The sequence below is a fragment of the Rhea americana genome, unplaced genomic scaffold (genome assembly GCF_003343005.1).
Source record: "Rhea americana isolate MKP2758 unplaced genomic scaffold, rheAme1 scaffold_82, whole genome shotgun sequence".
Classification (NCBI taxonomy): Eukaryota; Metazoa; Chordata; class Aves; order Rheiformes; family Rheidae; genus Rhea; species Rhea americana.
This window is the reverse complement of record NW_028187001.1, coordinates 1,156,117-1,168,797: the sequence shown is the minus strand read 5'-3', so window position 1 is coordinate 1,168,797 and position 12,681 is coordinate 1,156,117. Positions and strand designations below refer to the sequence as shown.

General features: G+C 38.4%; 1 protein-coding gene across 1 annotated transcript in view; it reads right to left on the bottom strand.

Annotated features, from left to right (window-relative positions):
* Nucleotides 1–3,766: 3,766 nt before the first annotated feature.
* BMX (BMX non-receptor tyrosine kinase) overlaps nt 3,767–12,681 on the bottom strand; it is a 27,795-nt gene continuing 18,880 nt past the window's right edge. The window contains exons 11-18 of the mRNA XM_085323188.1: nt 12,299–12,426; nt 11,817–11,891; nt 10,931–11,102; nt 9,775–9,991; nt 8,140–8,204; nt 7,030–7,148; nt 4,876–5,033; nt 3,767–3,841 (exon numbers count right to left, since the gene is read on the bottom strand). Of these exons, the coding sequence (XP_085179314.1) occupies nt 3,767–3,841; nt 4,876–5,033; nt 7,030–7,148; nt 8,140–8,204; nt 9,775–9,991; nt 10,931–11,102; nt 11,817–11,891; nt 12,299–12,426 (1,009 nt within the window). The remainder of the gene's footprint in view (nt 3,842–4,875; nt 5,034–7,029; nt 7,149–8,139; nt 8,205–9,774; nt 9,992–10,930; nt 11,103–11,816; nt 11,892–12,298; nt 12,427–12,681) is intronic.

Genomic DNA, 12,681 nt, shown 5'->3' with positions numbered 1-12,681 from the left:
ACCAGCCATAAAATTYTCTCAGTGTTAAATGTAAAAGCTCCAAATCGTGGAAAAGCTAAGTATAAAATTTAATGTCTCCACTAAATTCTGAGAACCTGAATGTGGATTCTTTCTGCCATGCAATGAGATCCTGAAAATGGTCTAGCCCTGCCTCTGCTATGTGTTAGTGCAGGAGGCATACAGACATACAAAATGTCCTTTGACACAACGTAAAATGGGGTTACCACACTGTGGAGAAATCAGGGAAATGCAGTGCCTATGTGAAATGCAGGTCATAGGGAACAAAACTTTCCACAAAACAAAAAGATTGCAGAACATCTTAGCAAGCAAAGGCAGGTGGAAAAGATACACAGTTTGATGTTTGTCTGCTGCATTTCAAAATTCTGATAAAAGCATTGGCCAAATCAGTTTTATTGTGTTCCTCCCTGCYTGATTCTACCAGATTCAAGCAGATGGTTTTGGCTTGGCTTTCTCTGACTTTTTATCCAAGCCGTTAATTAAGACATTAGCCCTTGTCATGTGGAGAAGTCACTGTCACAGCTCCTGTCAGAAACCTTGGGATGGAATTTAGATACCTAAGCATAGATACTAAACTAGTACCACTTTACAAACTCTAACGTATCCTGCCCAGTCTCAAGCTGCTCTTGGAGTTGTGGCAGTGGAAGGTACAGATGTGCTGATGTGACAAATGGCAGAGCTTCAGTCCAGAGAGATATGCATAAACTTGAGGACTGCCCCCCCCCCCCCCAAAAAAAAAAAAAAAAAAAAAAACTCATGAAGCTCAACAAGGAGAAGTGCAAACTTCTGCAGCTGGAGTGGGATAACCCCATGTACTGGTACAGGCTGGGAACAGAGCAGCTGAGTGGCAGCCTTGCTGAAAAGGCCCTGGGAGTGATGAAGGACACTAAGCTGAATATGAACCAACCACACGTTTTAMCGTGAGTGAAGGAAATCACAAACTGGGATTGATTAGGAGGAGCACAGCCAGCTGATTAAGGGAAATCTTTATCTTTCTCTACCTGGCACTGGTGAGACCACACCTGGAATAACATTTTGGGGTCCCAGTTCAAGAGAGTGTGGAGAAACTGGCTAGTTTGCATGGARGACTCCCAGATATGGTTAAGGACTTAGAGCACATGATCTGTGAAAAGATGTTGAGGATGCAGGCCTGCTTGAGTCAGATGAAAAGGAGGCTAGGGAGGAATCCAGCAGCTGCCTACAACTACTTGAACTTGGCTTAGTCTTCTTTGTTGTTGCCCTTCTCTAGTTTGCCAGTCTATATTACAGGGGGCAGTGGATTGAGGTTTSGATGTTCAGGCTAAACCTGAAAATGTCTAAGTAGTTTCCCTAGGYAGTGCAGCACTGGAACAGGTTGCCTGTTCCAGGATGTGAGAGCAGCTGTAGGATCTCCWCCTTTGGAAGTTTTCAGAGCTCAGCTAGGAAAAGGTATAGGTGACCGAGTGTGAAGGTAGTCCCACTCTGAGCAGCAGGTTGGGCTARATGACCTCCAGAAGTCCCTTCCAACCAGCATTTCTATCATTCTGAGTTTTATAGGTCCTGTGCTGTGCCTGTGACCATGCCAGTGCAGATGTTCTGTACATGCTGAAAGCCATGAGATGTCTACTCAATCCCACTCCTCTGGACAAAGAACCAGTAACAAACAAAGGGCTAAGGCTTGCATGAAGAAYGTTCACCAAATGCAAGATGCATTCTTAAACTTATGGGCCTTCAGAAATTGTAAAAAGCAGTCCAATATACTGCTGAAAACATATAACTGGACTATCTTGAGTTCATGAAACACTCTTCTAATGCTCCACATTAGAATGTATCAGAGAATACGATGTAACAGAGAATACTCTTAAATTAGACAGCTCAAAAWGGTAGCCAGATGGTACTAGTCAGTTTGTAGTGCCTTAGACAAGAATCTAAAGCAATGAAAATTTTTCTTCCAGTTGTCTACACCACATACCTTGATGCCATAACATCTCCCAACCTTAGTCCTTTGCTGAGCTTCTAAGATAAATAATTCAGCTACTTGTGGTCTTCCTACTTTTGGGGCAGTAAGAGAAACATGCAGTAACAAAAGTGGAAGCAATCAAGTAATGAAATTAGTCATGCCAGCCTTCTTCAGATCTGTTGTTAAGATTAACTTTTCCATTAAGACTAAGCTTTSCTTTCAAAGCGATTAATTCTAAAAGCTATGCTATGAATGAAACAGTTCAGGATCGTCAACATGTAAAACCACTAAAAAAGACAAAGATGTTAGAAGAAAAGAAATAAAAAGATAACATTTGTATTTAAAAAATCAGCCCTATGCATTACCCCAACAGCACCTCACACCCTTAGCACCCAGTGTCCCACATCCCACTCATGTTCTGCCTTTCATCTACCTCAGCACCCCTTCCCCTGGCTCTGTGCAGAGGCAAGATCATACTGTGCCTCTCCTTCAGTCAATGCAAAGTSTCTCAGGTCCCCCTAACCCTGTGTAGACCCCTATAGTCCTTTGTACAGCATCAAATGCCATTTTCCCTCAAAGACACCCAGAGCTCCTCTTTACATACAGAGCCATGCTTAGCAAAGGAGYACCTGCTTGGGCTGGGCTAGCTTCATTGTGGGGAGTGAATTGAAATTACTTCGACTCTTAGAGAGGTCACACATTGAATTAGCTCAAATATAAGGAAGATTTTTTTCAGATCTTACTTTATTTAAGAACAAATCCCCCAAAACTCTACATCAGCATTTTGCACAGATGKGTGTCTAAGTTTAGACTCCTTTATTTGTCCTTACACTTTCTGAAACTGGAAGTAGCTACACAGCTTCAGGTGTATTTTGCATCTCTAAATTTATTTAAGTCAGTATTAATTAGGGAGTGCTATGTACACATGAAAGTCAGATACTTTTACTTAAGAACTCAGTGTTAATATCAGGAGCTCCTCGATAGTGAAATATTTGGTTAAAYATTATATTAATAGCATTTTCAGTTCTTTTCAAATTTTTGCCTGTCAATTTTTATAGACATGAGCAAAATTTATCACTGATGATTATAATGACCAYGGAATTCTGGATAGAACTTTTTTTTTTCTTTTTTTTTTCATTTGTAAGTCTAGCAGCAAGCTATAGCACACTATAGTAAACACTATCCATGTAGCTAAATTGCAAATATCTTAGATATGTAGTTTAGCATGAATTTCAAATCAGAACGATACCCTGAAGGCCCAAACTAAAGTCAATAGTACTGGTATGCAAATAGATAAGATAATTTACTGATAACAATTTCTAAGTAATTAAAGGCAAGACTATAACTATTCATGTTGCTGTCACTCACAGCATTTCTGATTTTTTTTTTCAAATCGTCTTCAGGTGACTGCAAAAGAAAAAYACACTCAGATGAGTTGTGATAGTCAGGAAACCTAGCAAGCATGTATTTCGCTGCTTACRTTTCTGGTTAAGGCCAAATAATGACGGCTTGGAAGCACTGAAAAAGTTTACACCATTGCTGTATACCTCAGTGTTTGAGAAGTCCTTTGAGACAGCGCTAACAAAATGAATTATATTTTTATACAGTATCCCTCCAGGTGCTATCTCCTGCAGAATATCACAAAAGTTTTCTCCACACTATTYTTGGCCAGCTCTTTGATTAAGTTAGAATGCTAACACAGAATAATAGCGGTGACTAATGTCAGGCAGATTTCAGATACAACTTCCTTACAGAAGACAGGTGCTACAGAACGAATACACACAGTCATTTGTTKACGAATGTTCTTCTTCAAGCCCTGTCTTCTTCTTTCAGTGCCTCAAAAAATGATAGGAGCTGATAAAAGCTGGGGCGCTTTTCTGGTTGCTAAATGTRGAAAAAAAACAATGGATATAGTTAGTTAATACTGCAATTGTTCAGGAACTGTAATTTACGTTACTTTTTCTTGATTTTAGCATGCAGAAATTCAGAGAGAGAATGATACCTATGGAGTAAAGAAAGCTAGAGATACTTTTTCTATCTTCCTTATGTTGTGAGAGTTTAATTTTCTTTATTTGCACTAGCATATTCTCTAATAGAGGTGAATTTTCTCATTTTTCTGAAAACTRTATTAAAAAATCTGTCATTACTGTAATTTCATCGTATTATCAATCAAGTGCCAAAGGGTTCTTGGTCACTGGTGAGAAACRAGTCACAGTCTACAGACAGCTAACTAAAATTCAGATGAAGAATAACAATAAATCAGGACATTTTTTTTGCCGAGCAGACACAGATCTCTAAAAATAATATGATCATAACCAGTATTTGACCTACAACTGCTAAAAGACTTGGAGACAGGATAAAATAAAAAACCCTTCCCATTTTAAGGGTGGGGATATTTCATGCTATTTTAGCTATCTACAAAGAGATAGAGGGCTCATTTAAATTAGTTGTTTAAGATCCCCATACAGGAAGAAGAGATACCTTTTATTCTTTGGTGGCTGTCTAAGACAGAGCAGGCAAATGACCATGGAAAGGTATTGGTTTCTGTCCTGTAACAGTGCTAGGAATCTAGACAATTAGCTTAGCTCAGTATMCAAATTTTAAACACCTAAAAATAGATGAGTAGAATCTTGTCCTACATATTATGACCATACTGAAGGCTATTTTAATGTTATTTACTTAAATACATGGCTCTGAAGAGAAGTGAATACATGGTTCTGAACAGAAGTGAGCCCTATTTCCTGTGCTTTCTCCTCTTATCGCTAATGAGGTCCTGAACTACACTGCTATCCAGAACGCACTACATACAAGCAATGGCATTTATAAGAGGTATTTTCCACTATTAACATTTATTCAGCTGTCCATGATGACTCCTATCCATTTTTATTTCTCCAGGTTACATGTACAGATATACAGACCTCATGCCAGCAGTTGCACATTATCTGGTAGATGATGTCAGAAACCAGCTGTGGTCTATAAAGCCGGAATCCYTGAGAAACTTTCTCAATCACTTGCATGTTATCATACAGCTCATAGGGTTGCTTTCCAAAGGTGAACACTTCCCACATTAAGATACCTGCAGTAATATTCATGGTAATGGAAGACAAGATATAGAAGTTGAGAAATGCAAGAGAACCTTTTTTTTCTCCAGAACAAGGCACTCGTGTAACACGTAACCGATCAGATTCTGTATAAAGAACATTGTCCTGAGAAGTGTAAAGAGATGGCTAACAAGCGTCATCCTGTACTCAACTGTAAAACAGTTTTTAGTGTAGTAGAAGGTGAAATCAGATGGTGCTTGTATGAAATGGACTTAACGTGGACAATAATTGACAACACCTAAGACATGGTTATCCATGGACAGTATTTTTTACAAAATGCTACAAACATCTCCCTATATATGTATGTGATAGACAGAAAGAGAAAGAAAGAGTGAGAAGGAAGGAAAAAGGAAATGGAAGCTGTAAGTATCTATGTTTTTATAGAATAAATTATAAGAAAGTTTTTACTGATATTTTGAAGTGAATGGGTCATGTACTCCTTTGGTATAAAAAAGATTTCCAAATGCTTTCGGTGTCTACTATGCATATGGGATTATCTGGAAACAATTGAAACACTGGACAATGTAATTATCATTAATTCATAATGACAGATTTTCAAAAAAAAAAAAATCTAACTGAACACATGACAATTGTGTCAACTGTAAATAAAAAAATAGTATTTTATTATTTTGCACCTATTACATAATACTAACAGTAAGAGTCTTTTTCCTAGAAGAAATTTATTGGACTTTTGACTTTCCTGCAACCTGAAGACTGGATAACTGTAAGATAACAATGAGATCAGAGTAAAATGGTACCTGGGTCCCAGCTTTCCCTAAGAGAATGTTGAAAGGCACAATCATTTGTTCTCAGACATCTGCTTTTGGATGTGAATACAACAGTTCAGCTCTTCAGCTCTCCAAAGACTCATTAGTTAAAAACAACCAAACCAACAACTGATTGATCCAGCTCTACCCTATGTTCTACTTTATCAATGGATAGTGTAAAAGCGAGAAGAGACTTTCTAAGTTTTCTAAGTTCTTCTAAACTTTGCTTTTGCATTGAAGTTAATACCAATACTGAAGTTATTAACACCTGGAGACAGGATTTCATCCATAAAAGCAAAAAAGAAAAAAAATATCACTAGAAAAAGCCAGCTTTTGATGTAATTGGTATACATTATAAACAACCTGTAAAGGGCATAAGTAAGTTGACTCACTTCCATTAACAATACTGAGAGACTAACTGAAGTTAAAAATAAGAAGCAGCAGCATTTTAAACACTTTCATCTGCTTTATTCACCATTGCTCAATGCCGATTTTTACAAGAACAGTGGATTGCCAATCTTTCATAAACCTGATGCCTGCTAAAATTTTTCTACTGGGGGAGCAGACCTATAAATGTGTAATTTAAGCTCATTGACTGACAAAAGGTTCCCTTTTTTCATTACTATTTGCAGGCACTCAGATGCAGTAAATAGACTCCAGGAATTTGTAAACAGTCTGAAAAACACTGAACTAGAAATTCAAATGTCTGAATTTCCTGGATAGAAAGAGACTTGCAAATACATCTTATTTCTTCTGAGATACAGAATCCCAGCTAATAGATCCTCTCCCATAGCTGGCTCGTGCACAGAGTCCATTCTGACCTCTGCAACTCACAGAAAAGCTCCTTTGATTTGGGCAGCACAAGTTTATCGTCTACACCYAAAGATCCTGTTTGATCTCCACTGCCAACAAGTTACTCTGATGCACCACGTTAAATGCATACAAATCAAATAGTAAACAGGCCAAGTTTCTATGTACCTGAAAGAAAAGCAGCAGAGCTAAAAAAAAATCCTGAGAGAGATAGGACTTGGATGCATAAAAATATTGAACAAGATTATGAGCTGTAACTGCTTTTTCTATTTTTCCAGTGTGTAGATACATAGCATTTCTGCTTAGTAAGCTAAGGAAATTCAAGCCTGATTGCATAAGCATATATATTTACATGAATATGCATACACATTTATATGTCAAATTCCATACATACCAAAGGCCCATACATCTGACTTGCTGCTAAATTTGGTGTAATGAAAAACTTCTGGTGCTGACCACTTCACTGGAAACTTAGTTCCCAGTGAACTTATATACAAGTCATCCAGAACATACCTACAAAGCAAAAATCAAAGTTGTGACTGAGTTATAGTGATACACTACTTACTGTTTCTTCCTTGTATACTAGGCTCCTAGGAAAAACATGGACAGAATCCTGTATTTCCAAAGGATACTGGATAGAGCATTAGCTATAACTTACAGAACAGATGATTGCTATGAACTTATCAGAGAAATATTACAGAATCGTAGAAATGGGGGCTTTAAGGCCCTCTAGCCCGCCTTCCTGCTTCAAGCGAGATCATCCCCAACATCACGTCAGGTTAGCAATGGCTCTGTGTACCAAAGACTGACAAGCCTTCAAGAATGGTGATTCCCAAATCTCCCTAAGTAACTTGTTTCAGTGCTACACTACCCTCCTGGTGAAATAGCTGATTTTCTGATTGTCCAGCTTGAACCTTCATAGCTGCAATATGTGGTCAGTGCCTCCATCATAGCATCTGACACTGCTCAGAGTGATGCTGTTATCTTTGTATTTGCAAGAAGTTGTAGCCAGCCTTTAGGTACACTTYTGTCCTCCTCTTTATGAGACTAAGCAAGTCCTGCTGCTACTCAGCCTCTCTTCAGAGGATGTATGCTCTGGGCCTCTCATCCTCTATAGCTTCTCCCCACTGAGGTTGCTGATGAAGATATTTGGCCCACAAATATCTACAAGGGGGGCATTATAGAAATAATTTTGTATACACAGCAAACTTTGGAATTTCTTTAACAAACATAAATAGTGAAATCTCTCAAATGGACTTGGCTTTCAAGCATTAACTTTTGAGACAGCAGAATGACTTTATTCCAGTGAAAAGCCCATAGTGGTTTATGGCTATTAATGCAAAGGAAACACGAAGAGCTGTATCACACCCTGTGGATTAACTTTACTACTAGTCAGTCACTAGCTAATCAGTGTCAACAACAAGTCAGTCACTAGCTAATCAATGTCAGCAAACTATATGTACACTGACTGAAGCTTCACAAAGTTGACAGTTCTTTTACTTACCTAGTCATCCCAAAGTCAGATACTTTCACAGTAAGATTGCTGTCGACTAAACAGTTCCTAGCAGCCTTTAGTAGTGAAACAAGAAAACAAGTCAGTAGAAAAAATTCAAAGCTGAAGAGGTAACATTACAATATGGTCTTGTTAATTTGCTAATAATTATTTCTGTCCAGTAGCATTTGAAGGAACAATGAAATTCTCTGATTAAGGCATTTAAGTTTGGAAAAGTAAGGGCAACTATCTCTTATTTATCTTTTTGACCACTGATTGAAAAATGTTATTTAYCAGTTTCTCAGCTTACGAAACAAAGACATTAAGGGACCAGGAAATAGAGATGAGCATTGATTTAAGTATACCCARTGCATTATAAAAAGAGTGGAACAATTAAAGATGATTTAAATAGTCTGATTTAGAGATAGGTCAGTATGAGCCTAGTTCTATAAATGATCACTTATAAACATTTATCTAAGGCTATCTTCTCTGCTAGGATGGTTATTAATCTTTGTGATATATTTGTATCTACAGTCTTCAACTTGTGGTCATGCTCAGGCATTTTTTCTGTTTTCCCATGGTGTACAATCAGCTTTCAGAAACTGATTTTTATATTTACAACTTGAATTTTGTTACCTAAATTTTCTGGCATACGTGATTTTTGAATCCGAGTGGGAAAATTGGTGAGTTAGAGGATTAAAAATTTGGCTTACATATACAAACGAATGTTTGAAAGTGTCAAGAAGACAGCATTTAAAATGCTACCTCAAGTTACAGCAGCCTCATTGGAAAATTAACCAAGTCATAACAACCATAACATAAATTGTCACAAAATTTCCAATACATTTTGTGTAGTGCTAGAAGGCAAAATATTGCTACCAACTCTGAAACACAATGCTCCAGGAGTTTGAGCGGGTTCACTTTTTAAAGGCCCATAAATACCTCCTTATTTCCCCAAAGCCTTCTGCCACTACTCTTGAAAGCTAAGTTTTGCATAAACTTTGGTTCCAAAATCAATCCATCATCATAGGACGTGACCCCTCCCCATCTAAAATGACTTGAATTACTTGCCTGAAGTCAGGGGCAGATAAATTCCTAAAAAAGAGTTAGGCCGCTACTGACTTTGAGTTTGATCCTGTTTACAATGCACGAAAGTAAATTCAAATGTCCCCTGGTGGTTTTCATGCTTGTTTTATGAGAGAAATAGTTCCTATCTAGATAAATCCTTAACTCATTACAAACAATCTAAGTGACCAAGATTTTTAAAGTTACACCTCTTTGTCCTGGACAGAATATTCTATTTCAGTGAACTAATCTTACAATTGAGTATGTCTGTGCTGCCAAGTGATGGATAAACCTTTGATATTTATGCCTACCATAAATGCAGGTGGCACAGTGTGCAGTGTGCAGTCCTGTCAGGTCTGAAGCAGAGCATATTAGCTTGTGGTAGTGCTGAGCTGAATGTGGCTTTAATGATATTAGTCCAGAGCTCTCTTGTACTGAGCCAGCCAGATGTTCCAGTTTCGCCGCTGGAAGCTTTTTGGAGCAAGTGCCAAAGTAGCCTCTCTGGCTCAACCAGGGGGTAGAACTACCGAGTGTTAGACTATCCTTCTTACCCTGCTCTACTTCTCCTGTGGGATARCTTACCAAATCTCTGTGTATGAACTGACAGCTCTCCAGGAAGGCCATAGCATCACAAATATCATAACATATTTCCAGAAGCTGAAGAGGTTGCAGTTCCTTCCCATGACTCCTTAAGTAGCTAAGCAAACAGCCATTGGCCATATATTCCGTCACTAAATAGATGGGATATGATTTCGAGCATATGCCGTAAAGYCTAACAAGCTTGGGATGATTGAGTTTCCTGAAATAAATGAAAACAAAATAATCAAGGAATAAAAAGATACTGTTGTGCATTTCCGTAAGTTTTGTTCTTCAAATACTAATACAGCAACATGAAAGAAATGCTTGAGACTGTACACAATTCCATCTTAGACTTTAAAATGTTCCTTTTCAAGAAGAGATGAGTCTTCCTCAGCTCATTACTGTGGAACTCAGTATCGCTGACAACCAAAGGAAGACTCAGTATYKACAACAACGACAATTTTGTAGTCARAATCTGAAATGGAATGTATGTATCAGTGCAAGTGTGCAACATAACCGGTGTGAGAAAATACATCTCAGCTGGTGGGGTAGACCTTACACCTCACGGTTTTCTGCTGAAACTACATAGCAAAATAGGTTCAAATTCTTTGGATATCAGCTAGCTAACTGACAGGAAATTAGTGCATTCCTTCAGGATATGAGATATCCAAAGTATTGTCAAGTTCAAGTGCTTCAATTTTTATCTCAGAATTTCATGAGAAGTGCTAACATAATTATCTTCCTGGAGTCAGAGACAAAAAACTGAAGTCGACTGTTCATATTGCTGGCATTTCCCAGTTACTCATCTATATTTTGTTCCCACTTGCAGAATGACAGGAATGTCTTTCTACCCATTTCTGTAAAATTGCACTTTTAAATAATGAGGCATAGTTTTAGGTGACATATGCAGAAACTCTAAAGCTGTGGAAGAGATGTTAATTGAAAACCTTTTGTAGGTGATTCTACCAATCTTTGTAAAATGTTTTGATAGCTCTTTAAATATCCTATGTGGATTCCTATTTAATCTGTGCCTAAGATATTCAATGCTAATTAATGATATTTTTAAGAGGAATGGTTTTTTTCTGTGTCTGCTATATATTTCTGACTAATCTTTGGAGAGATCACTGTTTGAAGATAATTAAGAAATGACATAGCTTACATCATGGTCTGAGCTTCTTCTATGAATTCATCTTCTGACATCATTCCCTCTTTGATCATCTTTATTGCCACATCATATTGTCCCTTCCACTTTCCCAGATGCACCACTCCAAACTGACCGCTTCCTAGTTCTCTCAACAATACAATTTCTTCTCGTTTCAGCTCCCAGATTCCTAAGGGGACAAAGGAGATTCCCTTTAGCAACAAAATGGACGAATACAGGCACTGTATCCCCTACATGCAATGTTGTCGTTTTCTCTATAGAGTGACAGGAAGCAAGATATCTGTTGCTCAGCTTTGTGTTTGAGTTACAAAAGGAGACTATATTCCTACAATGTTATTTGCTACTGCTTGGTTTTAGCCTTATAACTAATTTTGAGGAAGATTTATGCATCAAATGATGATATATTTTCGGGCAACGGATTGAAAAAGAARTGATTGAAAAACAAGTTATTGTTGTGCTAGGTAAACATGGTAGAGGGAAAGAATGGCCATGACACAGAGGTGCTGGGGGAGGGAGCATACAAGGACTTCCACACCTGAGACAAAAAAGACCTGTATGGAACGGAGACCAAATCTGCCAGTGCCTTCACATTCATTCACCTTGCCCTAGAAGTAGGCTAGCTGCACTGGTAGGAAGAGAGAGCCTGTTTCTTAGAAGCTTGAAGTCTCAGTGCTCTTCTGGCACAAGAGAAAAACAGAGAAGGACCTGAACATCTCGCAGGGTTGGAGGCTCTGCACTGCCTCTTGCATGGAGAAACTTGAATGCTCACCATACAAGGAGCTCAAAGTTTCTGCAACTTCCTGTTAGCCTGAAAGCAGTAAGATTCATGATTTTCTTGGTGGCCAAGACATCACCAGTTTTGAAAGGAAAGTCATATTCATACCATTTCCTAATGAGGCTGTGGCTGGGACCTTATTTACTTGCGAAGACACTGCATGCCGGAGCCTTGTCACCATACCTACAAAGAAAACGTGTTACAGATTGTGACATATAAATGACTTTTCTGAAACAAAGAAAACACAATAAAATTAATATCTCCTCCCCACTACAACTGTCCAGGTAGTGAAAAAAATTTCATAACTACATAACTTCCTGAGACTGAGAATTTCCTTTATTTAATGCTAATCTAGCCAAGGTATTGCGAGAAGAGATATTACTAGATCATAGGTACAGTAAAGCAAAGCAACTATATTTATTGTGAAAATGGCAAATCAAGCCATTGGGGATCCCCAAATTATCCCCAAAGATAAGTTTTACTATTTAGAGTATTCAATATTGGAAGTATTGGAAGAAATTCACCATAACTCTAAGATGCCCAGTAGTCTAAGGCAAAGCCAATCAAGTACGAAGAGTGCACAGGATTACCGGCCGAGTTGTGCTGGTGGTAGTGAATAAGCTTGGGAATTGATTCAAAACAGTAGTTTTCAGCGAGATAATACTTGTTTCCAGTGTTTCTGTGCACATGGTAATGTTTGACTACTCCTTTTTTACTTCTGAAAAATGCCACAAATCACAGTACATGTCAGAGTCAGAAGGCAACATTTCCACCTTTTCTTCCTTTTTCCAGTCAATACCAAACTCCCCTTCCCTTTCCCTTTTCCCTTCCCTTCCCTTCCCTTCCCTTCCCTTCCCTTCCCTTCCCTTCCCTTCCCTTCCCTTCCAAACCCTACCTAACGGTTCCCTACCAGATTCCCCTTCCCTCTCCCTCTCCCTCTCCCCTCCTCTTCCCCTTTTCCCTTCTCCCTTTC